The sequence below is a fragment of the Rhinoderma darwinii genome, chromosome 6, assembly GCF_050947455.1.
Source record: "Rhinoderma darwinii isolate aRhiDar2 chromosome 6, aRhiDar2.hap1, whole genome shotgun sequence".
Lineage (NCBI taxonomy): Eukaryota > Metazoa > Chordata > Amphibia > Anura > Rhinodermatidae > Rhinoderma > Rhinoderma darwinii.
Window position 1 is genome coordinate 141581970 of NC_134692.1, and position 17339 is coordinate 141599308.

Consider the following 17339-nt stretch of genomic DNA (forward strand, 5'->3'; position numbering starts at 1 on the left):
GTAGCAGATTATGAGGTAGTGTGAATCCATGGCGAACAACTGTCTGTCTGTGTAAGATGAGAAAGCTGAATGCTGTGTAGTGAACCTGCAATGAACTGTGCTGTTTGGATTTGTGTATTCTTATAGGTCTGTTGGAAATGTAATTTATTATTTGGCTGTTGTGTAGAAACTGTTAAGGATCAAAGGAAGTGTTATCCTGTTGCCCATTTGTTCTGAGAGAGCTGAGAGTCGGGCACGCCCGACTTGGTGACTCAGTGGTTCTAAAAGTGTCCATTGGTGACACAACTGTCCAGATAGACAGACTGCGTGTATAGCAGGGAGTCGCGGATATACATAGTGCGTGAGTATAGCAGAGAGTCGTGAACATTGACAGACTGCGCATTTATAGCAGAGAGTCTGGGACAGAGGAGTTGGATATTCGGTGATATCCTGTAGATAGTACCAATAGTACCGCCAGGATCTCAGAGGGAAGAGCGGGAGCCCAGTGACATACAGCCAAAAATTATTGTGACAAACAGGGGAAGAAAGATGCTAGAACAGCTAAAAGGGGTCCTGTAATAATCAGGCTCTTTGTCAGGATTGTAGTAGCCTAATTAATATAAAGGAAAGTGCATGTAAGAAGTGTGAGAAGTGTGTATGTACCATTACCCTGTGCAATAGGGAAAACTTTGAATGTTGTATGGAATAACCATTGTTATTCTTCTGGCACACTGCCAGCTTGTAACATTATGTGTAAGGGTCCTTTAAAACTGCCAGTTGTATGCAATGTCAGACTGGCGTAAGGTAGGAATCAGTACAGACTGATTTCTAGCACACATTTGATAATCTGGCTTATTGACTTTGAAATATGTATGTAGTATAAAATCAGACCGCCTTAACTGAATACCGTTGAAACATAACTATCTGTGTTCAAAGCAAAGAATGCTTGTCGTAGTAGTATAACTACCTACACAAATTACAGTGAAGGACATTGGTATTGGCGCACACCCAAGGCCCCTAAAGAAATTATCACTAAAACCCCTAGACCCAGACCTGAATAGCAAACTGTCAAACTGTGGAAAAAATTGTTGAAAAGGCTGGCAGCCAAAAGATGGTTGTTTGCATGTAATAAATAGAATTGTTTGTGGAAAGTTGAATAAGGGATGGTGGATGGCCAGGAGTTAACTGTTAACTAGGCGTAATTTAAAATGACAAAGTAAGTGATTACAGGTGGTTACAAGTAAGTTGGTGTGAGGGAGATGTGAGACAGGTGTAGAGTTTGGCAGGAAAAGTGAAGAATATGGAGCAGTCAGGTATATTGCAGTGACTAATGTGGGTCAGAATGGGGGGAGTGTAATGTGAACGGGGGTGATATAACATGTGCAGTGTGAAGTCTAAAAACAGACTGATACCAGATTATACATTGAACAGGTATTGCATGGATTGTACTGATGAGACAAGTGACCACAATATTGCACTGATTTTAGATCTATATTGCATGCTCTCATTCTTAACAGCAGTACTGTGTAAAAAAAAAATTGTGTTTTGTGTATAGGGTTAAGTTGGAGTCATTCCAGAAAATCATTCTTCTGAAGAAAAGGGGGCTTATGTGTGTGAGGAGACAGGAGAAGGCTGCCTGTCTGGTTGCAGTGATTAGGAATGTTTATCATCTTTGCGCATGCGCTGTTTTCCGTAACTACACCAATTGTGTCAGATATAATGTTAGAATTTGTCTACATAAAAGATAAAAGTTACGTTACATATTCATGTGTTATGATATGATAAGATTTAATGTTGAAATGTTTTGAACTTAATTCAAATAAATTAAAATACAGATATTGTGAGACATGGAGTCTTGAAAATGTATGTACCCCTATTGTTCCCTACACCCACATATAGTTTATTGGTTTGTAGTAATTAATATTAGCAGATATATTATTTTCTGCACTATTGGATAAAGAATTCCAATTGTTATAAGTGCTATAGTACTGCCTAAATGTCATTTTTGAAAATGTATGAGATTTTAAAAGTAAATGGTTGCAATGTATCTAAAAGATAAAAATGTAGTTTTGTCAGGAGAAAGTCACTTTTGTTCCAGGCTATTGTGTATTACAGGGGGAAAATTTAAAAGTAGGAAACTCTGTGCGCTATATATATATATATATATATATATATATATATATATATATATATATATATATATATATATATATATATATATATATATAAAGAAGAAAAATCTATTTGCATGTATCACCTCTAGTTAATGCTCAATGTGAATATTTAATATAAAGATGTTATTTGTTAATGTTTTTCTTCAACTGAATTATCTGATTAAGATCAATTAATGATTATGCGATGAAAAGATTGTTCTCCACAGGAAGTGTCCAACTGGGAGCGGAAGGCGTGAAAACCAGATTCTAACAGAATGTGGATGGATAAAGGAATGTAAACCGGTAGCACCCAAGGCACTCTTGATGGCATTTGCATTGATGGTATGTGGGCTCACATATGCCACCAAGACTGCAAGGATCGATTTGGTAAGATCTAATTGGTATGTCCCAGGTTTTTACAGCTGTTGCTGCTAAATTCTGTTAGAGCTGTTTGATTTGCCTACAGAACAGTCCTGGCAGACCGGTGCCAACCTTATCATACCCGCCTCCCACGAAGAGAAGAGACGAGACCTTGAGAGGCCTTCCTAGGCAATATAGATCAGAGTAAGAAAAATTGGTTTGAGACACTTGTCAGATAAACATATGTTATCTGTGTATATTTTTGTATATTTTGTGGGTAGGAGCTGTTACAGGTAATCAGCTCAAATCAAGGTACAAATCCTGCTGAAAAGTGTAACACCAAGTGCAAATACAATGTACCCAGTAACTACACATTTTCTAGGTGCCTTGTCCATTGGGTCGGAGAAGTTTTTCTTATATAAAGGTGTTTGTTTGATTTAGTTTAAGGCCCTGATATTGTTATTGTATGTACTTAGAACAACTTTTATATTATGTAGATGTTATCACCAGATTAGCATTTATTTTAACAATTGATAAAGGTTGGGTCCCCAGCAAGTGCCAGTAAACATGAACTAGAAGACTTTTAACATGATGAACTCCATCACTAAGATGCGGCAGGCGCAGCCGGAGCCAATGCAACGCGCTTGTCATGAACTGAAAGCAGTGCCACAATTCGAAGCAGCCGCACAGACAAGCAACTTGCCAGAGGAAGAGGACAGATGCGGAGGGTTTGTGGTAGTCACAATAAAACTCCACTAATCTGTCTATGTGGGAACTCACCCCAGGGTCACAGTATAAGGTGCTGTGTATAGCCCAGGGACGTATACTAACGAGAGATGGTGACTGACAGATGAGAAGGACCAAACCAAGTCCTGATGACATCAGCAATTGTCCAAGTAAAGCAAAGGCCAAAGACCTCAGTGAATCCGTCAGCAGTATCCAAGTGTTTTAATAAGTAAGTGACCAGGAGGAGGGTAATAATAAATCCCCCACTGGACACCACCGTACAGTCTGACTCCACAATTGTGTTGGCGACAGTCAGTTAAAAGCAGAAGACAAAAGAAGAAGAGGATGATGATGTACAGGACTTGTCAATGACTTGATGGGACCCAAAATCTTAGGGGTGATAGCATGAGATTGGTGATAGTATTATTTTATTAGTTGCGGCCCTATTGTCTGAGATTTATAATTATAATGTGTGTAAATATGACACGTTACTGCAAATTACAATCTGAGGAGTTTTATGTGGAGTTATGAGGTGAAGGTCACTGGTTGTTGTCACTCATAAGTAAGAAGTACACGGCAGCAATGAGAGCCCAGAGGTTATGTTACCTGGGTGTCTTTAGGTTTGAGGAAGATGCTGCCCACGTCCTAGTATATCTGTAGGGGTAAAAGTCCCTAAATATGTACTGTGGTGGAGAAGTTTGGATTATTGCCAACATTAGTAGGTTTAACAGTAAATGAGGCAAATAATACAGAGAATTTAGCGGAGATGTTTGACAATGTTACAGATTATATGTTTGATGTTTTGAATGTAACTCCTGCATTTGTTAGATCATTTATATACAATAGTGTGAGATGTTTTGAATGCTGCCCAAGGGGCATGTGTCAAGTAGTTGGCCCAGCATGTTGCCATTATATAGAACTTTTTTGGCATTATGCAGGTCACGTATGACATAGAGCAAGAGTACCCAGATTGTCTGCCATGCCTAGACCCCTCTAACTGGTTTGAGGGTATTGGGGGTTGGCTAATGGGGCTGCTCCAGAGTGTCCTGCAGGTTGTTTTATTATGTATTGCATTATATTTGCTTCTGAGCCTCATATTTTGAGGCCTGACAAAAGTTTTGCAATGCTTTGCATCAAAGGCCCAAATAATTACCCACCAGCCTGGATACTTTCATCAAGTATATTTTATGAGTGAAATGATTATGGGTTAAGTAAGTCCACAAGGGGGGATAAGCCCTCCTTTAAGTACCACCTGACTTGGATACAAAATGTCCTCAAATAAACAAAAGGTTGGAAATGTGAAAGTGAATAAAATAATGTTTAAATGATTTCATTTTGTGCAGTGGCCATCTTGTCTGGAGTTTCCATCTTGGTTCTTTTGTCATCAATAAGAAAGTCATTACACCTTTAAGACAGGTTTTCATGTTTCTAAGTTGAGCGATCTTTGACCTTGGTTCTCATACGAGGCTTGGAGAGGAGAAACATGGAGTGAGATGGGAGGAGGGCAAGTATGCATGTGAGAATGTCTCCCCCATCTTAATAGAACAAGTTATTGTATGTTTGCTAAGAAAGATAAGGCTCCTGCAAACCCTGATGTGTGAAGAATTATAATAATGTATCTGGAATGTATCGTATGTCTGTAATTGGCTGAATTTGAAATATTGTCGCATTGCCTCTGATTGGTTAACCTCAAGTCTACACCCCTTTTGAATGATATTATTGTAATTGAGTTTGGCAATAAACTGGAGAGGATTTTTTTGAGTATACCAGCAGTGTCTGTGTGTTATTCCGCCCTCCATATATATATCGATTACCTATGATTTGGAACTGGATAAAGCACTGGAGGGTGGGTATCAGTTGACATACCCAATACAAATTTCAGTCTAAAATATTTTGGCCCATGATTGCATTAACAACAACCCCTGTGCATACATTCCTATAAGGACATATTGATGTCATTGTTCCCCGCTCTTGAATCCGCTCTTTTTAGGTCATTTATTTGAAAGGCTGGCATGCAATACTACATTTCCCCTGCAGTGGCCGCTACAGTGGAAATGTGTAGCTGGCCGTGGCTTCCCCCGTCAAGGACAATACTCCACCCACCATATTATAGGGGTTAAAAACTAAAATGTCGACCTCATAAGGTCAACATTTCTAGTTTAAACAATGGTACAGTCTGGTTAATAGGGAATTTCTACCCGTACAGTCATGAGAATTTACAATTTACAAAATTAAGTCCCTTGAGATGAATGGAGCAGATCATCAGTTTTATATATTCTGTCTTAATGAATTACTGTAAATTAATTCCCAGGTCATTGATGCTTAATTGTCTCTTCAGGGAACTACATTCTGAATGCACAGTATATATCTATATCAATACAATTTGCCACATATAACATTTCATCTATAAGTCGCATTGGGTGATGCTTGAGGTAAGACGTGCTGATCATAATCATTAACACGATGGGCATGCTTTTAATTTTCTATATGCCACTGTGTACATCTTAAAGAGAGGGTCTCATGAATTTCACTTTAGTTTCATGAATTAGGTCTCAGTCTGTAGAAGAGAAATAGTGTGTTTTGTTTAAAAATTGTATACATATTCTTTTTATTCTTAAAGGGAATGTGTCGCTAGAAATGTTTTTTTTTTCAGTTAAACAATTAGTATTTAAGTGATTACACATTGTTGTCATTTAAATTTTTTTTTTACAAGTCAGGAAATATTATAAATTAGATTCTAATTTATAACATTTCCATGTGCTGGTAACTAGAGGGAGCAGTTCCCAAAATTGCAGCATGGTCACTGTGGTAAAGTAACCTCATTGATTTATGCTGCAAATTTGGGGTGGACATACTCCCCTCTAGTGTCCTCACACAATTCCCCCTCCCTTCTTCTGGCTAGTGCCAGTAGAAGCAGGGGTTTGAAGGTCTTCAAACCTCCTAGACTGTGTGCCGCCATTTTCTGAGCGTCTGCACAGTGTAGAACAGGGGTCTCAAACTCGGCCGGGTAAGTGGGCCGCATATAGAATAAATTGGAAGTTGACGGGCCGCATTACTTTCAAATTTGATTCAATACAAAATTATTGTTAATCAATTAGTTATTTGAACTACTATAACACTATATTACTAGAATAATGCAACACACCCCTAGATAAGGCCACAGTGCCCTCTGCAGATAAGGCCACAGTGCCCTCTGCAGATAAGGCCACAGTGCCCTCTGCAGATAAGGCCACAGTGCCCTCTGTAGATAAGGCCACAGTGCCCTCTGTAGATAATGCAACACACCCACTTGTAGATAACGCCACAGTGCCCTCTGTAGAGGCTGCCACAGTGTCCTCTGTAGAGGCTGCCCCAGTGCCCTCTGTAGAGGCTGCCCCAGTGCCCTCTGTAGAGGCTGCCCCAGTGCCCTCTGTAGAGGCTGCCCCAGTGCCCTCTGTAGAGGCTGCCCAAGTGCCCTCTGTAGAGGCTGCCCAAGTGATGTCAGGGGCTTGCCCAGAGCTGGAGTCCCAGGCAGAGCGCTAGTAGGCTCTTCGTGGGACTCCAGCTGTGCTCCTGACATCACTGAGACTCCTGCTCTGGGGAAGCCCCTGACATCATTGTCAATGTATGGACAGCGATGTCAGAGGCTTCCCCAGAGTCCCGGAGCAGAGCCGATAATAGCGCTCTGCCCGGGACTCCGCTCTGGGGAAGACCCTGACACACTGTCCATATATGGGCAGCGATGTCAGGGAATTCCACAGAGTCCCAGAGCAGAGCCGACACCAGCGCTCTGCTTGGGACTCCGGCTCTGGGGAAGCCCCAGACATCGCTATTCATATGTGGACAGCGATGTCAGGGAATTCCACAGAGTCCAGGAGCAGAGCCGACACCAGCGCTCTGCTCCGCTCTGGGCAAGACCCTGACACACTGTCCATATATGGGCAGCGATGTCAGGGAATTCCACAGAGTCCAGGAGCAGAGCCGACACCAGCGCTCTGCTCGGGACTCTGGCTCTGGGGAAGCCCCAGACATCGCTGTTCATATGTGGACAGCGATGTCAGGGAATTCCACAGAGTCCAGGAGCAGAGCCGACACCAGCGCTCTGCTCCGCTCTGGGCAAGACCCTGACACACTGTCCATATATGGGCAGCAATGTCAGGGAATTCCACAGAGTCCAGGAGCAGAGCCGACACCAGCGCTCTGCTCCGCTCTGGGCAAGACCCTGACACACTGTCCATATATGGGCAGCGATGTCAGGGAATTCCACAGAGTCCCGGAGCAGAGCCGACACCAGCGTTCTGCTCGGGACTCCGGCTCTGGGGAAGCCCCAGACATCGCTGTTCATATGTGGACAGCGATGTCAGGGAATTCCACAGAGTCCAGGAGCAGAGCCGACACCAGCGCTCTGCTCCGCTCTGGGCAAGACCCTGACACACTGTCCATATATGGGCAGCGGTGTCAGGCAATTCCACAGAGTCCAGGAGCAGAGCCGACACCAGCGCTCTGCTCCGCTCTGGGCAAGACCCTGACACACTGTCCATATATGGGCAGCGATGTCAGGGAATTCCACAGAGTCCCGGAGCAGAGCCGACACCAGCGCTCTGCTCGGGACTCCGTCTCTGGGGAAGCCCCAGACATCGCTGTTCATATGTGGACAGCGATGTCAGGGAATTCCACAGAGTCCAGGAGCAGAGCCGACACCAGCGCTCTGCTCCGCTCTGGGCAAGACCCTGACACACTGTCCATATATGGGCAGCGATGTCAGGGAATTCCACAGAGTCCCGGAGCAGAGCCGACACCAGCGCTCTGCTCGGGACTCCGGCTCTGGGGAAGCCCCAGACATCGCTGTTCATATGTGGACAGCGATGTCAGGGAATTCCAGAGTCCCGGAGCAGAGCCGATACTAGCGGCTCTGTGTCCCGCGGGCCGCAGATGACAGCCCCAGGGGCCGCATGCGGCCCGCGGGCCGTGTGCTTGAGACCCCTGGTGTAGAAGGATTAGATACAGGGCTCGGCATACAGTATCACACAAACATGCATGAACATAATACACACATCACATACACGAACATAAATTACCTGCTAATGCCGCCGCCTCCGCTAGTCTACGCTCCTTGTGCCTTCACTTCGTTGAACATATGGCCGGAAGCCGCGGCCGGAAGTTGTCATCTTACTGTCCGGCAGCGGCTTCCGGTCCACATGAAAATGGTGCCAGATTTCGCTCTACAAACGAGCTTCGTTTTGGTCTGTGTGGGAGACACACAGACGGCGTATGATTCTGAGAATGAAACGGCTCCCGTTCGTATTCTCTATGGGGTTGTATGTGCCGTATTCCATCTCTGTATGTGCCGTTAATCGACACAAACAGAGATTTAAAAAAAAATGGCAGCCCCCATGGAGAAGTAAAAGTAAGAACACAGTAAAAAGTTTAAAGTCACAACACTAATAAATAAAATTTTGGTTTATATTTTATTAAAAGCAATATAATAAAAAAATTTAAAAAATCATGACACCTTCCCTTTAAGGCCTTCTCTGGGCCAGCCACATTGGAGACACACTGTTTAGACAGTGCATGGGGGTCTGGGCTTTATGGCAGCTGAGATGAATGAGAGATAATGGACAGAAAAGTGTAATAGATTATTATAATCTTCAAGTGATGGACTTTATCTCCTCCCACAGAAACCAGGGAGTGACAATGGAGCTACATAGAGAGCCTTAGTTGTATGTATAGTGTTGCTATTTTGTCTTATCTAGGCCCCCAGCAATACAATAGATCTGTCATTAACTCCTTCCCTAATGATAATGAGATAGCTCTGCTTATTCTGCCCCAGTCTATACAGCAAGGCTGACAAGTGAATATCTGAAAACAGGAGACATTGGTCTATTTTGATGCTCTAGTGGCCGTTGTGAGAACTGCAATATTTCAAGATTTTTTTAATATGAACATTAACATTAAAAAAATACATTTTGTTAAATATTAAGAATTGTTTGTTTTATTTGCCCCAAAAACATAAATGATAATATAAAGAATCACTAATCCTAATTACAATATTAATAAAAATACAATTTGCAAAGAATTAATTTCTGTCTTTTTACGGTTGTTTAATTTTGCAGGTATGGCAGCTACATTTTGAAACAACCCAACAATATTTAGTAGCTCCGTCTCATAGTCATAAGAAAATCAGGACCCAGATGACTAAAAATCTCACATAGTACATCTAGTTAATACATAATACACATAGTTAATACATAATACACATAGTTAAAGGAGTTGTCTCATGATGACAACTATAGGGAGATGCAGAGGTTGCAGTTGCAGTCGCACCTTGGTCCTGGAGCCTGAGGGCTTTAAAAAGGTTCCTCTACTTCATATGATGAGGCCAGTACTATTACAAATACATGATAGTATGGGGCCCTGTTACAGTTATTGCTTCAGGGTCAAAGAACATCAAGTTACAGCAAGACCCCCTCTATAAGCCAGAGTGTAGAGTAACGAACAATGAGTGGCTCTCATTCTGGCAAATCTGGCCCGTTTATGTATTACTTGGTCAGCCAGAGTCATAGCCATAGGGGGAGCAGAGATAGCAGTCACACTAAGACACTAGTGCCTAAACCTCTTTGCCCCCTAAGAAGACACCAGTAATATACATGGCACATGGTAGGTGGAGGGCCCTGTTACAGATCTTGCATTGAGACCAGAAACTTTAAATTACACCTATGGGGTCAGCCATTATTTGAATGGCCAGCATGTAATACTACGCTGCAGTAGAAATATATGGGTGGATGAAGAGCTGATAGTCCGGGGGTTCCAGGAGCTGGACCCGTGACGATCAGCAGAAAGTGTTAAAGTATTGAATTAGTGTTGGGCATTAAGCAGTTATATGTTTGTCATTTAGATATGTTGGATACATATCATAGAAACTTACTACGTTTATTTTTTCAGAATATAAAGAGCTGATTATATCAGTACAAAAATACCTCTTCATGAGTCTGTTAATATTACCATTACTCCTAAGTGCTGTCAAGTCAGGTTTGACACCTGGTGACTTTCATGCTGCTTCCCTGTAATTCCCCTTCTTCTGTTCGGGTCTTCGGGCTCCTCTACATAACATTGAAGATTTTGTGATTGGCTCTATCCATCTTGTTGTTGGTCGTCTTTCTTTTTTCCCGCTTTAGCCTTGTGTAAATGTGTTTTCCAATTAACTGGGTTGTCTTATATCTAAAATAAGATAAAGCTTCGGTTTGGGCATTGATGGAAGATTCACCATCACAAAACTTGAAATTCTTTAGTTCATAAACAGTTACAGAAAATATCATATATAAACACGAGAAGAACAGAGTCTATAGCCAATATATATTTGAAAAGTATCAATACAAAGCTTTATTTAAATATACATAATGAACAAACATTTAAAAGACGTATAACAGTAGGAGGACTCAATCACAAAATAACATAGAGACACATCAGGAGAGCCAAGGTATGTATAATAAACCTTAAACGTATAGGTTTGGGATAAGACTAACACTAATGTAGCATGAGACTAGTTAGATCTATTTACAGTCTTAGATGCTGTTTAGAGGGCATAAGTGGTCCCGAAAATAAACATCAGAAATGAGGGTAATGGGTCTGAAGCAGACCCTGTGTGAAGGGAATGCTAGGATGGTCTTACCCATAAAAAGTCCTTAGGCTAAGTCCTGATGGTCACTGTGTGCGCCCCGACGCGCGTTTCGCAGATGTCCGCTTCCTCAAGGGGGTGTAGTGTGTCTGGCCAGGGGGCACCCTATATACCCTATCTACCCAGGTGTATTCTATCTGTGTTCCGTCCCGTCCAAGCGTAATTGGCGCGCATCCGACGGCGAAACCGGAAGTGTGGCGTGCCCCACTTCCGTCCTCCAGTGCTGCGGCGCACATCCGGTCTCTGGTCGCGTACCAGATGATCCGGACATGCGCACCACACTCTAGGAGAGACGGGCGTGGCCTCACCCAGTCCCGGTCGCACACGTCAGAGGCGCGCACCCGATTGGACAGAACGGAACACTACATACAGGTAAGTATAATTGAGACATATCAAAACCCTTTTTAATGCAGCATAATCTCTCTATCTTCACAATTTGGTGAAGTTGACCAGGGAATACAGATGAATTACATCTGATACGTTTTTACCCAGCAGATGTTTTATGATTGTGTACCTCATTAGGGGCCGATTTCTACCGGCACGCTGCTCATATTGTTTTTTTAAAAATAAAAATAAATAATCAATTATATATATTCGACTACAAGAGTACTATAGAAGAAGTATATATATATATAAATTAATAAGTGAATATAATAAATCAACTATGGACACATCTGTGCCTCACATTAAATAATATGAAAACCCTCGACATCAAAAGTACATAAGTCTTCAAAAAACATATACCAAGTAAACACCATGAACAAACACATAAATATTTAAATATAAATAGTGCATAAAATACATATGTTAGAGACTGTTGCCAACAGCAACAGTCATATAAGGTTGTCTGTGAATACGACAGGCAACTAAAGTGCTGATGCAATAATACATAATAAAAATAATAAATAAAATGAAAAATAAAAAATAAAAAATAATACAGGAATAAGCAGGTTACACAAATCAAGTCCTGGATATACATTATCCTCTTCGAGATTCGCAGCATGATGGGTCGTCCAATTATACAGGGCTTTAGTCAAGGTACAAGGATGCCTTTACTGGATACTGGCCAATACATCTCATACCTACTAAGAGAGTATATGCATTAAAAACTAAACACACAAACAATTCACAGTTTAAAAGTCATAAAACAATGACCTGCTGGTAGTATGGTTTACGGTTTCCTCATAAAAAAGGAGCAAAACTCAGCTGTTCATTCAGTCCAGCCGGAGACTATATATCGTGCAGTACCACACACATAGTGTATTACGCTGTGTGCGGGTGCCCCAAGGTCTACATAGGCCTAACATCGAGGGAACTACGCATACGCACAAGAGAACATGTGCGAGATATTATCGCAGCGGGAGGAATCGACGATCCAATTGAACTCAAAACCCTGCCTAGACATTTTAAAATGTATCATGGGTGCAACCCAAGGTCCCTGAAAATCCTGGGAATTGAACGTATCCGTTGTGGCATCAGGGGGGGTAATGTGAAGAAGGTTCTGGCACAGAAAGAATGTAGGTGGATTGTGCAACTAGGATCTATGGCACCGGCTGGACTGAATGAACAGCTGAGTTTTGCTCCTTTTTTATGAGGAAACCGTAAACCATACTACCAGCAGGTCATTGTTTTATGACTTTTAAACTGTGAATTGTTTGTGTGTTTAGTTTTTAATGCATATACTCTCTTAGTAGGTATGAGATGTATTGGCCAGTATCCAGTAAAGGCATCCTTGTACCTTGACTAAAGCCCTGTATAATTGGACGACCCATCATGCTGCGAATCTCGAAGAGGATAATGTATATCCAGGACTTGATTTGTGTAACCTGCTTATTCCTGTATTATTTTTTATTTTTTATTTTTCATTTTATTTATTATTTTTATTATGTATTATTGCATCAGCACTTTAGTTGCCTGTCGTATTCACAGACAACCTTATATGACTGTTGCTGTTGGCAACAGTCTCTAACATATGTATTTTATGCACTATTTATATTTAAATATTTATGTGTTTGTTCATGGTGTTTACTTGGTATATGTTTTTTGAAGACTTATGTACTTTTGATGTCGAGGGTTTTCATATTATTTAATGTGAGGCACAGATGTGTCCATAGTTGATTTATTATATTCACTTATTAATTTATATATATATATACTTCTTCTATAGTACTCTTGTAGTCGAATATATATAATTGATTATTTATTTTTATTTTTAAAAAAACAATATGAGCAGCGTGCCGGTAGAAATCGGCCCCTAATGAGGTACACAATCATAAAACATCTGCTGGGTAAAAACGTATCAGATGTAATTCATCTGTATTCCCTGGTCAACTTCACCAAATTGTGAAGATAGAGAGATTATGCTGCATTAAAAAGGGTTTTGATATGTCTCAATTATACTTACCTGTATGTAGTGTTCCGTTCTGTCCAATCGGGTGCGCGCCTCTGACGTGTGCGACCGGGACTGGGTGAGGCCACGCCCGTCTCTCCTAGAGTGCGGTGCGCATGTCCGGATCATCTGGTACGCGACCAGAGACCGGATGTGCGCCGCAGCACTGGAGGACGGAAGTGGGGCACGCCACACTTCCGGTTTCGCCGTCGGATGCGCGCCAATTACGCTTGGACGGGACGGAACACAGATAGAATACACCTGGGTAGATAGGGTATATAGGGTGCCCCCTGGCCAGACACACTACACCCCCTTGAGGAAGCGGACATCTGCGAAACGCACGTCGGGGCGCACACAGTGACCATCAGGACTTAGCCTAAGGACTTTTTATGGGTAAGACCATCCTAGCATTCCCTTCACACAGGGTCTGCTTCAGACCCATTACCCTCATTTCTGATGTTTATTTTCGGGACCACTTATGCCCTCTAAACAGCATCTAAGACTGTAAATAGATCTAACTAGTCTCATGCTACATTAGTGTTAGTCTTATCCCAAACCTATACGTTTAAGGTTTATTATACATACCTTGGCTCTCCTGATGTGTCTCTATGTTATTTTGTGATTGAGTCCTCCTACTGTTATACGTCTTTTAAATGTTTGTTCATTATGTATATTTAAATAAAGCTTTGTATTGATACTTTTCAAATATATATTGGCTATAGACTCTGTTCTTCTCGTGTTTATATATGTATCATAGAGTTGCCTTATTAACACATATGGGAGGTTGTTCCCAGGAACACTACCTAGCCCAATAATACTACTTGTTTATGGATACCATTAGTTACAGAAAATATCATAGCCTGGACAATAAAAAGGGAACTATTATTAAGAATACATGGTACAACCGCCATACAAAAGATTGAAATCATCACATACACAATATCAAAAGTGAGTACCACAGCATATCAAAGCAAACGATAAGGAGAACCTCATAGAAGGGGCTTTCTAAGGAGCGGAGCAGACCGAGGGCATGAGCTAGTCTGAGGTTGACCACCCATGAATGCCACATCCTCGTGAGTTTATCTGACAATTCTAATCTTGTACGCTTTAAAAATACATGATTGCGTTGAGGGTCTTTTTAGCTATCAAGGAATGGCTTATGGCGTTGTATGACCACCATCAATTTTACACATCTGGTAGGAGATGCGGCTCCACTCATAACTAGAGTTACCATTAAACTTTCCTTAAATTAGTCTTTATGGACTTTCTTTCTACCTAGCTATGAGTTTAGCATCAATGATAACTCAAAGGTTATTGATGTTTCTCTGACCTTCCGTGAATCCTCAATCTTTATCTTCCAGTTGTGTTTCTCTCATTTAGGTTATATGAGTATGATGACAGTATGCCCCCATGTTTAATGTCATAATCTACAACCAACCTCACTAAAATACTAATTCTCCTAACAAAGATTGAGAAAAACGCTAGAGGAACTAGAAGCCATCTCACACAGCCAACCAGAACCCTACTCTGTACTGATGACAAGCAAAAACGACACAACAGATGGTTGTCTCTGGTTTCGATTGTGTTTCAATGCTCTTTGAGAAGTCAATCATTGACTTTTACCTGGTTAACTATAAAATGTTCACTATAGTCAATGCCAGTGTTGAGATATGAAGGAAATTTGGAGTTCTTGTAGGAATAGCTTGATGGATAACCATATTAATTGTCTGCTCTTTACCAAGCCTATCCTTATGCCCTATTAGGACAAAAGGACACCATAGAGGGGCTCCTCTGCTTGACACCCCCTCTATTAGCCAAAGTGAAAAGCCACTGCAAAGAACCTATTGTGATCATGCATTACATGGCAATCTGCTGATTTCAATGGGCGCCATATAATACAACATTATGCAGCAAGGAACATGCGTTCCTGTAGTTTCTACTAGCGATCAGCTACATTTGGAAAGAGGGTTATCCTAGTTGATAGAAAATGACACTACTTAAAGGGTCACTTACATTTTATTTTCCCCATATTTCCTACCTGAAGTTTGAAGTGATGACGGAAAACACGGGCAGCACAACGGGCAGTAAGTTGCCGTATGAAGCCAAAAGCCTCTCCTGCTCAGTTCCTATTAGTAGGTAGTATAGAAACTGTGCAGGAAACGCTTTGTGTGTAGTACAGTGCCTTGGCAAATGTACCACCCAACATGTCAGCCACATCTCCTGCCGTTTTATGCCGAAAATATGTGAAATAATAATTTTCTAAATATCTTTGTCTTCCAGAAAGACGACAATACTGATGGAAAATTACACATATGAATTCTTCGTTTTGACATTTACTACTCATGCAAAGAATAAGTCATAATTTATCTATTATCTTTGTCTTAATTTACCTGATTGGAGTGATAGCAAATTCAGTGACTATTAGGGTATGTGCACACACACTAATTACGTCCGTAATTGACGGACGTATTTCGGCCGTAAGTCCCGGACCGAACACAGTGCAGGGAGCCGGGCTCCTAGCATCATACTTATGTACGATGCTAGGAGTCCCTGCCTCGCTGCAGGACAACTGTCCCGTACTGTAATCATGTTTTCAGTACAGGACAGTTGTCTTGCAGCGAGGCAGGGACTCCTAGCATCGTACATAAGTATGATGCTAGGAGCCCGGCTCCCTGCACTGTGTTCGGTCCGGGACTTGCGGCCGAAATACGTCCGTCAATTACGGACGTAATTAGTGTGTGTGCACATACCCTTATAGTCATATATAAAGATCAGCACTTACATACCCCCATGTATCTATTTCTGTGCAATTTATCCATTGTCGATATTTGCTACACAACCATCACAGCTCCTAAATTGGTTCACATGTTCCTGAGTGGTGACTATACATTGTCCTTCAATCAATGCTTCACCCAGATGTACTTCTTTGGCCATGTGGCTACTACAGAGGACCTCTTGTTGTTCATTATGGCTTATGATCGATATGTCGCCATTTGTAATCCTCTACATTATAATTGTATATTGAGTAAGAAGATTTGTCTTCTGTTCATGAATATTGCCTGGGTTTCTGGGTTCTTAAATTCCACCATTACAACCTTCTACTTATCCAAGATACCATTGTGCTATTCTAATACAGTCTCACAATTCTTCTGCGAATTCAAAGCCTTTGATAAGATTTCCTGTCCGAACGCTGGTTTTCAGCTAATTAGCTACTTGGAAGCTTTATTCTTTGGTCTTGGCCCTTTCCTATGTAGTATAATATCTTATATTAAGGTCATCATTGTTATCTTACATATTAAATCTAGTGATGGAAGAAGAAAGGCTTTCTCCACCTGCTCGTCCCACCTCATAGTCCTCACCATGTATTATGGCACCTGGATGTCCGTGTATATAATGCCACCATTAAACGATAACCACATCTTCGAACTGACCCTTTCTGTCCTATATACAACCGTTACTCCCATGTTAAACCCTCTGATATACAGCGTACGGAATAAAGATGTAAAGAGGGCTCTACTAAAAATGGTGGGGTGTCACAGAAGAATACAGTCATTCTCTAGATGAAATTGTAAAATTTGTATACAAATTAGCTCTGGCTGGTCAGAGATAAGAGTTTAGCGATAGAGTCTGTGCTTTTCCTACACGATGTGTGATCACCAGCTCTAATCACTGCAACAACATTACCACCAAGGATGGTTCATCTTCACAGGAGGATCCTTAGAATAAAATGTGGCTTTTGTATTCTTAAAACATGAAAGTGGTTGTCTCATCACAGACAACCCCTTTGATATTGGAACCGGTTCCTGACACCAACGGTAAACAGCTGATTTTGACGGGAGAAGCCTCGGCCAGCCACTGCAGGAGAAATGTAGTATTACATGGCAGCTGTTCAGATGAACGGCTGTCCATGTAATACATGGATGGCTCATGTCTGCAAGAGCCGCTCCTATAGAGCCCCTTCTATGATGTTTATGTGCCCTAATGGGGCATTTGGACAGGGGTTGTCTTCATGAGACCCATAGACAAGGAATGACATAAATATATGAATATAATCAGTAAGCAATGTTGTATCTTTAAT

At 41.5% G+C, this 17339-nt stretch overlaps 1 protein-coding gene across 1 annotated transcript; it reads left to right on the forward strand.

Annotated features, from left to right (window-relative positions):
• Positions 1 to 28: 28 nt before the first annotated feature.
• LOC142656681 (olfactory receptor 1-like) lies at positions 29 to 16825 on the forward strand. Its single transcript, XM_075831607.1, has 3 exons — positions 29 to 51; positions 14541 to 14650; positions 16020 to 16825. The coding sequence occupies exons 1-3, from the start codon at positions 29 to 31 to the stop codon at positions 16823 to 16825; spliced, it is 939 nt and encodes a 312-aa protein (XP_075687722.1).
• The last annotated feature ends 514 nt before the right edge of the window (positions 16826 to 17339 follow it).